The 12,920-nt window shown below is 40.3% G+C and overlaps 1 protein-coding gene across 2 annotated transcripts; it reads left to right on the plus strand.

The window, feature by feature from the left end:
- Nucleotides 1–1,392: 1,392 nt before the first annotated feature.
- Kcnv1 (potassium voltage-gated channel modifier subfamily V member 1) lies at nucleotides 1,393–12,428 on the plus strand. 2 transcript variants are annotated; one of them, XM_060389431.1, is made up of 4 exons: nucleotides 1,393–2,190; nucleotides 2,998–3,527; nucleotides 6,703–6,887; nucleotides 11,461–12,428. In XM_060389431.1, the coding sequence occupies exons 1-4, from the start codon at nucleotides 1,721–1,723 to the stop codon at nucleotides 11,539–11,541; spliced, it is 1,266 nt and encodes a 421-aa protein (XP_060245414.1). In that variant the 5' UTR covers nucleotides 1,393–1,720; the 3' UTR covers nucleotides 11,542–12,428. The 2 variants fall into 2 exon arrangements, with proteins under 2 accessions (XP_060245414.1, XP_021484028.1); XM_021628353.2 differs by lacking the exon at nucleotides 11,461–12,428 and having other exon boundaries at nucleotides 1,397–2,190; nucleotides 6,703–7,677.
- The last annotated feature ends 492 nt before the right edge of the window (nucleotides 12,429–12,920 follow it).

The following is a 12,920-nucleotide window of genomic DNA, read 5'->3' on the forward strand; positions in this document are numbered from 1 at the left end:
CTACTTACTAAGGAAAAACAGAGCGTCGGGGCCACTTTCCCTGGCAAACGCTGGGGAATACCGAGTTTAAATGGTTGCTAGACATAATGATAAATCTTTATCCATGTTTTGAAAGTAGAATATAACTGTTCTAATCCTGCCTTCCAGCACTTTACCAGTTTGGAAATGTTGGAACATTTTTGTGGACACAGATGGTGGAGAATGGAACTCAAATGTAACAATCCCTGAAGCATCTTCCGATAGATGTAATATTCTGTGTTACTAAGCACACCTTTCTTCCCTGCCTCTTGCCTCCTTCCTTCCTCAACTTTTACTCTTCTCTAAGAAGCTGGCCACGGAGGAATACTGAGCAAGGGCAGCCAGCAGGGGTGGGGGTGGGGTGTAACTCTCCACAGAATCCTGAGGACAGGAGGCAAAATGCTGTAGAGCCTAAGCAAGGCAGCAAACACTGGCTAAGATCTGTGCTCTGAGCAGTGTCTCTTTCTGACTGATGAAGTCAGGATTTTCACATGTAAACCAGAAGGATTCAAGATCACTATTTTATCAGCTTCACTGGCTGAACAACTTCCAAGTGTGCCTGAAGTTGCAAGTGAGTCATTGTCCTTCCTCTCCCCCTTCCTCCCCCTCCCCCAAGCCCTGTGTCTAACAGGTTGGCTGGGGACACCGCTCTAGGCGACCATTAGGTACTCTGCTATTGTCACTTGATCTCCTGAACTTAGCTTCTCCTTTAACCCTGGGGTCGCTGTTACTTAAACTCTTGCCTCAGCCCACGCTTGTTCTATTCCTTGTCTTTCTGCCTTCCTCTCTTTCCTAAAGTGAGCACTCCCCTTTGTCTTGGAGAAGGTGCCCAGAATACCTCTTCTGAGGAAACTTAGGTGGTATGCAGTGTCTTCGTGGGCAGCCAGTGGGCTGGAGACCCACTGGGAGGTCAACTAAAAGGATTGTTTCTCAACTAGGAGCTCCAAACCTAAGGGAGGAGAGAAGAAATCTAGCATAAATGACAGATGGGAACCAGAGAGGAATGGGAAGAAATCTTGAGTCGAGTCGGGTACCCCAGACATGCTCCCCCATGCGTTCACAGCCCTAGAGGATCACAGAGTGAATGAATACCTTACAGTGGAAGACAGAAGGCTAGAAATTCTCAAATTAGGACTCACATCCTGCTGTCGCTGTCTTTTTCAGAACTTTTGGTCTGCAACTGGGCAAGAGCAAGGGTCGCCATCCCCTTCCTTGCACCTGACAGTTCTCCCTCTGCTTCTGCCCTCCGGATCCCCACCCCCCATTCCCTCTCTTGTCCAACTCCCCCACCCTGGAGCTGCCAGATTCTCAATCCACACACCGTGTAGACTGAAAGATGTCTGAATTACAAAGTTGAGAAAAGGCTATGTCTATATCTAGAAGAGGCCACCCCGACAGGGTGTGTGTCCTGGGGCTGTTCCCTGCCTGGACGACACATGACTGCGTGACGGGTTCCCTCTGTGCGCGACCACTCCTGCGCTCCCAGCCTCCTCGCTCTACCGCGCACTCGCAGCTCCCTAGCGACACCAGCCATCAAGCTAGGGGGTGGAGAGAGTAGGGGTGCGCAAGTGGGAGGCCTCTCCTTTGGGAACCTGGGAGATCCCTGCCGCCAGGAGGGGCCGTGCCACCGCCCGCGCGGGGAACCAAGCTTCGATCCAGCGCCTTCCCAACTTGTTGGTGCCCTCAGACCAAAGCGGTCGGGATGGATCGGTCGTCCCGCAGCCGGCCACTGCTGGACTCGTCGTCGCTGGACAGCGCTTCCCTGACCTCGCTAGACTCCAGCGTCTTCTGCAGCGAAGGCGAAGGGGAACCCTTGGCTCTGGGGGACTGCCTCACGGTCAACGTGGGCGGCAGCCGCTTCGTGCTCTCGCAGCAAGCTCTGTCCTGCTTCCCGCACACTCGCCTCGGCAAGCTGGCCGTGGTGGTGGCCTCCTACCGCCGCCTGGGCGCCCTGGCTGCCGCTCCCAGCCCCCTGGAGCTTTGTGATGATGCCAACCCGGTAGACAACGAGTACTTCTTCGATCGCAGCTCTCAGGCGTTCCGCTATGTCTTGCACTACTACCGAACCGGCCGTCTGCACGTCATGGAGCAGCTATGCGCTCTCTCCTTTCTTCAGGAAATCCAGTACTGGGGCATCGATGAACTCAGCATCGACTCCTGCTGCAGGGACAGGTACCAGCAGGGCGCGGCAGTTGGGCGGGAAGGCAGGAGAGGGTGATAGGAAGTCACAGGCAAAGACTTGTGGCTTTGTGTAAGCTTGCTACTCCAGCCCTGAGAATAGGTGTGTCTGCCTCGTGGCTGGAAGGGAAGGTGTTTGCGTGAGACAAGAAATCAGTCCTACAGTCAACTTGTGTGTTGAACTTTAAAACAACGACAACAAAAACTTCTTGCCCCATTTCCCCCAGAAACTAATACTCTGATTTCCTGTGAATGTTCGGGCCGGTCAGACTTGAAGTAAACATCTCGTAATTAAACAGCTGAGTCAGAAAAACTATGCCCCCCAAAATACATAAGAATGAACCGTTTTGGTTACTATCACTCATCAAACCAGGGTTTTAGCTGTGAAGAACTTACTTGAAGGACCCCCTCAGCTCCTGTATTTCCTACAGGATTCCTTGGATAATTATTATAGAATCTGATAGTGTCCTGTTATTACTACCATTCTTTAATGAAAATTTTTTTATACACAGAACCATTCCAGGTGGTGAAGAGATGTTCTTAACTTCAGAAAATAAGTCATAAAAAGCCATTGATCCAAAGTTGCCTTCTTATGTATAAATCTTGTTTACATAAATTTCTACTACAAAAAAGTGTTATTTTAAAAGTCGTAAGTGGGAGATCTGGCAGGGACCACCCCGGGCAAAATAGGAATGTATGTTTCTATATTTTACCCGTATGAAAGTGTGGCCTCTCTGTCAAGGTTGTACTTTTGTGTGTGTTTCTGTTTTAAATTAATCACAAAGTTGTCTTCCTTGAAAGATACTTCAGAAGAAAGGAGCTGAGTGAAACACTTGACTTTAAGAAGGACACAGACGACCAGGAGAGTCAACATGAGAGTGAACAGGACTTCTCACAAGGACCTTGTCCCACGGTCCGCCAAAAGCTCTGGGATCTCCTGGAGAAACCTGGCTCTTCCACAGCAGCGCGCATCTTTGGAGTAATCTCCATCATTTTTGTGGCAGTTTCCATCGTCAACATGGCGCTGATGTCAGCCGAGTTAAGCTGGCTGAACCTGCAGCTACTGGAGATCTTGGAGTATGTGTGCATCAGCTGGTTCACTGGAGAGTTCATTCTGCGCTTTCTGTGTGTAAGGGACAGGTGTCGCTTCCTCCGGAAGGTACCAAACATCATAGACCTCCTTGCCATCTTGCCCTTCTACATAACTCTTCTGGTGGAAAGTCTGAGTGGCAGCCACACTACACAGGAGCTGGAAAATGTGGGGCGCCTGGTCCAGGTTTTGAGGCTCCTCAGGGCTCTGCGCATGCTCAAGCTGGGAAGGCATTCCACAGGTATTCCTATTTTATCGGTGCCTTTCATTTCCCTTTGTTTATAAGCTTTGGATGTGCGAGCATAGCACCACCTTCCAGGCTTACCCATCTCTCATCTCTTATAAAGTACTGGAAGGAAAAATCTCCAAGACGTTATCACAAACATAGAGCTCTCTATCACGTATTTTCTGTCCACAAGATATGGAACAATTTGATGATCATTTAAATTCAGTTTCTTAGAACTCAGTGATACATACATACATACATACATATACATATATACCCTTTTCTAAGGGTATACATAAAACATACATACATATATACATACATACATACATGTAAACTATAATAGGTCCATAAGCTATTTTGTCTCCCATTTCCAAGAAATATTTGAGATATGTGGTCTATGAAATTTATATATGCATATATATGTACATATGTCACTTTATTCTTGACTGGAAAGAAGAGCCTTTCTTAGTCATGGCAGATGAAATGCGGCCAGGTGTTGATGGCCTTACACTAATTTTTGATGAATAAATAGAATCATTTTGCTTTGGAAGAAAGAGATGGGAGTAATTGAATGTCTTATTTAGTATTTGAGAATTTTCTTATATTTTGAAAACTCAATATTAATACAAAACACACACACATGCATCCTTAGATACATACACACACACACACACACACACACACACACACATACACATACATACACGCACACATGCACAAACTAACTTGCCCTTGGAAACTATATCAAATACCAATGGAGCAATTAAAAAGAAATCTTATATCTGAAAGTAATGGTGCTCAGTAGTTGGTTTTGTGACTATTGAACATTCTATGGTTATCAGAGTTAAAACTTAATGAAAATGAAAATATTCCCACAATGTTGTAATACAAATTTGCAACCCCAGATGTCAGAAAGCCAAATTTTTCTATATGAATGAGATTCTGGAACATACAATTAAGTAGTTACACAAATATTTTTTTAGCTAGGTAATTTGGGAACCGTATGTGCGAGCAGCATGCATAATAATACAAATACACATGCACACATGCAGATATGTTTACCGAGTGCTACTCCACGAATGTCCACAAAGGTGTATCTGAGTGACCAAGGCAAGAGAAGTGGTAGCTATGTCTCTTAACTTATAGTTTCTTCTCTTACATCTCTGTAATTAAAATTTGCCTTACAAAATTCTACTTGTGCATTTTCATAGCTGGTCTTATACACCAAGGATCTGATAATGGGGTTTCCAAGAACTGTTATAAGTAACACTCTTTGTTTCCTGACATAGATAATGGGATGCTTTCTTTAAGTATTTATAAACTCTTCACAGGATTCAATTTATAAAACACTGGGTGCTACATTTTTTTTCCAAAATAAAGGAAAAGGAAATAATAGTAATTTCTACAGTGCCATCTCTTCAAAAGTTTTCTTAGATCTAAAGCAAATGTAATGTCTTAACAAAGTTTCAATGTATTCAAAGTGTATGGCAAATTTATGGATATTTGATGGCTTTCTGCCAATGTAAGAATTACAAAAAAGTAGACACAAATATGCTGTCTCCACCTATCTGGAACCTTTGTTCAGAGACATCACATAATAATAGTTAGAATCTCTGACTATGTGCTATAAATTCCGGCTTTTGTGGTTTTGCACTCGATATACTAGCCCTGTGAGTGTCAAATCCCTCAGCTGTAAAATGGCACAGCAGTAACAATATCTGTCTCATATCATTTTTGATTTTGTGTCTAAGTTTATATATGCTAAGAACATTCTATTTTTAAATGAAATCAGTTATTCTAAGCAGTATACTCATTATATGGCGTCAAATTATTTCAAAATTGTCATTCCATATAGACACATCAAAGACAATTTTCTAATGAGGTAGTACAAAGTTGTTATGGAAGATATTCTTTTGAACTTAAACCCCAAAGTCAATATGCATTGTGTTTTTAAAAAATAGATAATAATAAGGCTAAACTATCTTAATATTTGAAGAGCAAACTTCAAAATAAGTAGACTGAGTAGTGCTCTCATTCACTTCAAATAATCTCTAAGGGTGACTAAAAATAAAAATCATTCTAAAAATTATTAATTTGGACTTTCAAGGCAAGAAAGTCTTTGTGCTGTCATGTTCCTATGATTTCAAAACACTTGGAAACATTTCTCTAACCTTGGGAAAGGTATCTTACTAGCTAATTCTAGGCCTGGTGTATACTCAGTTCTTGTTGCTCTCCTTAATACTAAGGCTTATACAGGTCGTACTGGGATCCCATAAGCCTGTTTCCTCATAGTTGGTAAATTTCTCATATCACTTCATTCCTATGCTTTTAGCAATGAAATGATATGTTGCTTAGCTTTACCTTCTTAAAGAAAGTCAGAAATATTATATGCTCAAAGGAGATAAGAACTAAAATTTCAGTGAATATTCTGGGAAATTCAGAACCTTTTCATATGCTAGTGAGAACATGTTCTGGTTATACAGTTGATGTCAGCATTGCCACTGGTACCTAACTTGCTCCTGCTGTTTGATTTTGTTGCTATGGAGTACACACTTCCTCTGATTCTCAGACAACGAAGCTTCTGATTGTATTAAGCTTTAGTATGAGTAAGAAAATAAGACACAGAAGAAGGCAGATCTCTGAGTTCAAAACCAGCCTAGGCTACAGTGTGAGTTCTAGGACAGCCAGGACTACTCAGGGAAACCCAGTGTCAAAAAAGCAAACACTAGAAAAAAATAAAACAGGACACAACAATCTATGAGAGCAACATCAAAATGGTGTTAAACAGAAGTGCTGAAATGAGACATTGAAAAGCAGGTTTGATCAAGTGAGCCTTCCACGTGAATCCCTACAAAGACTTCCATCACAGCCTCTGCCTGTCTTTCAGTCTCTTTTTTTTTTTACATTAAAAAGACAGAAAGAGCATGAACTCAATGACTATGCAAGTAAATTAATGAATGTACTTACAGTTATCTTTATCCTTCTAAACCTGGCTCCACCACGTTTAGACTAGAAGCTTGCTGGGAACAAAGGTCATAATTCAGTCCTCACTGTATCACCAGAACATGGCTCACCATATTAGTTATGCAGAACATGCATCTGGGCAGATTGCAAAGAAGGAAATGGGAAGGAGAAAAGTAAAGCAAAAGAAGGATGCTTGTGTCTGACAGCACCTCTTGTCTTGCAGGCTTGCGCTCACTTGGGATGACAATCACCCAGTGCTATGAAGAAGTTGGCCTACTGCTCCTGTTTCTTTCTGTGGGGATTTCTATATTTTCAACAATAGAATACTTTGCAGAGCAAAGCATTCCTGACACAACCTTCACAAGCGTCCCTTGTGCATGGTGGTGGGCCACAACATCCATGACTACAGTAGGTTATGGGGACATTAGACCAGACACCACCACAGGCAAAATCGTGGCCTTCATGTGTATCCTATCAGGAATCCTTGTCTTGGCCTTGCCTATTGCCATTATTAATGATCGCTTCTCTGCTTGCTACTTTACCTTGAAACTCAAGGAAGCAGCTGTGAGACAGCGTGAAGCTCTCAAGAAGCTTACCAAGAATATAGCCACTGACTCATACATTAGTGTTAACTTGAGAGATGTCTATGCCCGGAGCATCATGGAGATGCTTCGATTAAAGGGCAGGGAGAGAGCAAGTACTAGAAGCAGTGGTGGAGATGATTTCTGGTTTTAAGTTCACCCTCAACTTATTTACAAAACCTGTGTACATTTGACTAGATTGATGAAGCCTTGTTACTACGGATATCTGTATATTAATAATGAGTTTCTTGAACACTTATCTTCTTTATGGTGTATTGATTTCCTAAAATATTTAACATCTGTAGCAACTACTGATTATTTTGACACTCATGTCTTCAAATAGCAACTTAATACAACCAAAATCAATTGGAAAAAGAAACAAAACTGAATTTTCAGATATGAATTAATATAATTTCATATGTCAAAGTTAAAGGTTCATGTGTCATTATTTTCAGGTTTTCAGCAGCATTGTTTTTTGGGGGCAGGCAGGGGTTGTTTGGTTGGTTGGTTTTAACTGTACAGCCCAGAGAGGGGAAAAAAAATCAGTGAATACTTAAAAACACACTGACCATCTTTTTGCTATTTAAAGATCCAAATAAATTACTTCTTTCCTATTAGTTAAAGCCATTTATTACTGATAAGCTTTGCAAGCAAACATTTAAGCTTATTGGTCATAGAGGGTGTCTCATCTTCTGTCAAGTGCAAATCCCTGGGTCTAGATGAACAGAGCTCTGCCCTTCATTGGTCCAGGTGCAGGAGGGGAACTTCAAACTGCTGAGTTTGCCTAGACAGCTTCCTCATCCCAGCTGGGTGTAATGTGTGAAGAAGAAAGCAGCATAGCTCTCTGTGAAAATTAAATGATTTGTAAAACATCTCATTATGTGTGAATTATTTAAGTTATGCCTTTAAAGTCATGAATATGTAAAAGTGAAGTAGTAAAGATCTTTAATTTATTCATTAAAAGATTAGATAGTCTTTTCTTAAGTGAAAACATGTTGAATGACATCACTAGATGAACTTGAAGATCTTTTTATTTGCTAAAAAATATTGTGGGCAGCTTTCTGACTGTTGAGGTAAATAACAAATGTTCAGATTTTGCAGGCGGTATTTTTTCATATTTATGGTAATCATACAATGCCTAGACATTCTGGCATATGACTAAAGTAAAAAGTTTTAAGGCTAAGAAACAACCTTAATTCTAATGTTATAGTAAATAATATTTTCAAAAGCATAATAAAGGATTCTCTTATTTCCTACTTTCTTGATATAGGCAATAATGTTCCTAAAGGAAATAAAATTGGTTCTGGTATAGAAATCTTACTCTTCCTATTTACAAAACAAATGTAAATGCATGAAATATAAATGCATATACACAAAATAACTATGAAATCAAAATTTCATGGGGAACAGAATAAGGAAAAACACACTTAGAAGACATCTTGGCTAAAGTAGATGGTAATAAGCATTGGAAAAAATTTTGCTTTAAATCTTTGGGTGGTAATGGGAGCTAAAAATTCTCACACATGGAAAGCTGAACCAACAGAAACAAACATGAGGCCAGTTTGGACTGCATGGCACATTCAAGACCAACTTAAATGAAAAACCAAGTTCAAGGACACCTGAACTACATAACAAGCTCAAGGAAGGATAAGACCTTGTCCCAAAAAAGAAAAAGACAATCCTCTGCCTTAATATATGGCCTGATAATTTGTAGTGTGCTGTTTAACATGTGGCTAAATATTTCACAAATTGTATTAAGGTATTCTATATTCCAAACTACCAATCAAGAAAGAAATGTACCAATTATTTGTAAGATACCATGGATTGTAAGAACATCTTTAATTTAGATATAGAAAATTTTAACATTTACCACAGAAGCAAGGAAATATCTCCAATTTTCTGATGTGTGCAATTAAATTCTGAAAAAAAAAATTCATGGCATGAGTATTAAATTATATCCTAAGTTACTTTAATTTACTTGATTTGTTTGTACTTCTCCTAAATATTATAAGAACATTACAAAATGAATAATATTAAAATAAATGTCATTTTTAAATACAGGTTCTTACTACGTAGCCCAGCTAGCCTGGAACTCACACTGTAGCCAAGGGTATCCTCAGACTCAGAAAGATTTGCACTCTCCTGCTTCACAAGTGCTGGGACTAATCCTGTACACCACCTCATTCACAAATATTTATCTTACAAAAAGACATGGACCCTAAAGCAAGTCTGATGACTAACATAACATGAATGAATCTATTCGTAAGTCAAGTTTGAGGTCAGACAGAGAAAACAAATTTACTCTTGATTTTCTATAAATTTCTCTAGCAAGAATTATTACTAGAGTACTCTCTGTAGTCATCATCAAATATCCCAAGTATGTAATTACTATTTTGTATCATTCTAAAGGTGCATTTTCCAGTTTTCTTTAATTGATAATACACTTTTAATATAATATAGTATGATTACAGTTTCCACTTTCTTAACTCCAATGATATTCTCCCCATTTTCCCACTCATCCAAATGCAAACCCTTTCTGTCTCTTTCTTAGAAAACAGGCAACTGAAGAATTATAATAAAATAAAATTTAGAACAGACAAACAAAAACAGAAGAAAAGAGAAAACAAAAGCACAGGAAACACATATAGAAGCAGAGGCACACACATTCACACACACAGAAATCCCATAAAAACACAAATTGAAAGGCATAATATGTGCACAAAGTACCTGTAACATGAGAAAAAATAAATAAAAACAAAACACCATAACAAAACATTATGAGAGAAACTACCTCAAACGATAACACTGAATTTGTTTTGTCTTGGCTATCTACTGCTGGGATTTAGGTTTGACTCCTAATGAGACTACAGTGGAGAAAACTGTTTTTTCTTTTGTTTTTATTTTTTATTTTTTTAAATATTAGTTACATTTTATTAACTTTGTATCCCAGCTGTATCCCACTCCCTCATTCCCTCCCAGTCCAACTCTCCCTCCCTCATCTCCTCCCTGCCCCTTTCCAAGTCCACTGATAGGGGAGGACCTCCTCCCTTTCATCTGACCCTGGCTTATCAAGTATCTTCAGGACTGGCTGCAAAGTCCTTCTCTGTGGCCTAGCAGGGCTGCTCCTCCCTTGGAGGGGGAGGTCAAAGAGCCTGCCATTGAGTTTATGTCAGAAATAGTCCCTGTTCCCCTTAAAGGGAACTCACTTGGATACTGAGCTACCATGGGCTACATCCGAGAGCAGGGGTTCTAGGTAATATCCATACATGGTCCTTGGTTGGAGAAACAGTCTCATAAAAGACCCCTGTGCCCAGTATATTTGATCCTTGTGGAGCTCCTGTCCTCTCCAGGTCATACTAACTCCCCCTTCTTTCATATGATTCCCTGAACTCTGCTGAAGTTTTGGTTATGAGTCTTAGTATCTGCTTTGGTACACTGGTAGAGTCTCTGTGGTAGGCTCTTGTCTGGTTACTTGTTTTCTCCTACATCCACTGCACATCCCATTTGTCTTTGTAAGTGAGGATTGATCATCTTACCCTGGGTCCTCTTTCTTGTTTATCCTCTTTAGGTGTGTAGATTTCAGTATGTTTATCATATCTTATAGGTCTATATAAGTGAGTTTATGCCATGTGTGTCTTTCTCCTCCTGGGATACCTTACTCAGATACCTTACTCTAGATCCTACCATTTGCCTGCAAATTTCATGATTTCCTCATTTTTGATTGCTGAGTAGTATTCCATTGTGTAAAAGTACCACAATTTCTGTATCCATTCCTCTGTTGATGGACATATGGGTTGTTTCCAGGTTCTAGCTATTATGAATAACGCTTCTACAAACATGGTTGAGCAAATGTCCTTGTTGTGTACTTGAGCATCTTTTGGATATATACATAGGGGTGGTATAGCTGGATCTTGAGGAATCCTAACTAGAATCTTGAGGATCCTAATTGTCTGAGAAAGCACCAAATTGATTTCCAAATTGGTCGTACCAGTTTACATTCCCGGGGAGGAGGGTTCTCCTTCCTCCACAACCTCTACAGCATGTGTTGTTACTTGAGGTTTTTATTTTAGCCATTCTAATGGGTGTAAGGTGAAATCTCAGGATCATTTTGATTTGCATCTCCCTGATGGCTAAGGATTTTGAGCATCTCTTTAAGTGGAAACCTGGTTTTTCATTTGTGAGTGGTTATGAATTGGAGATAGCGTCTGGGTTAGGGATGAGGTTTGTGCTAAATTCTCTTCTTTGCCCTGGAACCCCATCTGGTGCAGAACATGGAAGGCTGTATGTATGCTTCCACAGTCTCTGTGAGTTCATATATGCCTTGGTCCTGCTATAGTTAGAATGCCTTGGTTTTTCCATTCCCTCTAGTTCTTATAATCTTTCTGCCTCTTTTCCCACAGAATTCTCTAAGCCTGGAGGAGAGGGATTTGATGAAGATATCCCATTTAGGACTGAGAGTTCCAAAGCCTCATGCACTATGAACATTTTCTGACTGTTGGTCTCTGTATTTGTTCCAATCTACTGCAAAAGGAAGCGTCTCTGATGATGACTGAACAAGGCAGAAGATTATGAATAAAGCAGAATACCACTAAAAGTTATATTTTTTGCTACATTTCTTAAGCAAAACAGTAGTATTTTATGTTTCCTTTAGGTGTCTGGGCTATTAGGTCTCTGGTTTTGGGTTGGTTCCATCTCATGGGATGGCCCTTAAGTAAAATCCGATATGGTTGATGTAGTTTGGATTACAGTTCTACTTTTATTTCCAAAGGGAGTAGCACTATTAGGAGTTTTGCATTTGTTGAAGTGGGTGTGGCTTGACATAAGAAGTGTCTCACTTGGGGCTTTGAGGTCTCAGAAGCTCAAGTCAGGCCTAGTGGCTCATGGCCTCTTTCTGCTGCCTGAGTATTAAGATGCAGAACTCTCATCTACCTTTCCAGCACCATGTCTGCCTTCATGCCATCATGTTTCCCTTCATGAAGACAATGGACTAAGCCTCTGAACTACAAGCAGGCCCCAATTAAATGTTTTCCCTTTTAAGAATTGCCATGGTCATAGTGTTTCTTCACAGCAATGGAAAGCTTAACTAAGATAGTTGCTTACTCTCACAAGCTTCATGCCACTATTATACTAGCAAATCTTTCAGGCAGCTCATCATTTTAGATTGACAATTCTGTAACTGGGATGGTTTTTACATTTTTTCCTTGGTAGTACACAGAGTACCTTCCAGTAGCATATACACTGTCCATAGTGGTAAAGGCACGAGGTAGGCACCAGATCAATTTCTCTGTGTTCAATGAATTGTGTTGGTGTTGTCTTCATCTAGAGGGCCTTACTGTCAGTTTGTGGAGTACAGCCAAGAAAACAAATAAAAGTAAAAATTAAAAAAAAAACAAAACTTGATGATAGTCTGGGTTTTTAGTGGTTCTCAATGAGCCCCTTTGGCCAACAACTAGATTAGTTTTAATTCATTTCTGGCTTCATTTGTTGATGAGAGACTTCCAGTTGGAGCCCCATTCCTCTCTTCATTTAATATGCCCATTTATACCCCACCCAATCGATACATAACTATCCTACTTTCCTTTCTTAGAGAGATCTGTCTCTCCCTTGAGACCCGTACTTTATACCAATTTATCAATTCAACAAAAAAATACTTAAAACTCTTTGAGTTCTAGGCACTAGAGAACACCTGATAAGCAAGACAAAGCACTCTTATTGGCTTTATCTCTTTATTTAATAGCCTACCCGATGACTTGTAGCAAGACAAATGATGAAAATGAGACAATAGGCCAAAAACTCTAAGTCTACCCAGCCATTAATTGACAAAGTTGGGGAAATGTTAATCTATCTGACTCTGAAAAGG

This window comes from Meriones unguiculatus, chromosome 8 (assembly GCF_030254825.1).
Source record: "Meriones unguiculatus strain TT.TT164.6M chromosome 8, Bangor_MerUng_6.1, whole genome shotgun sequence".
NCBI lineage: Eukaryota > Metazoa > Chordata > Mammalia > Rodentia > Muridae > Meriones > Meriones unguiculatus.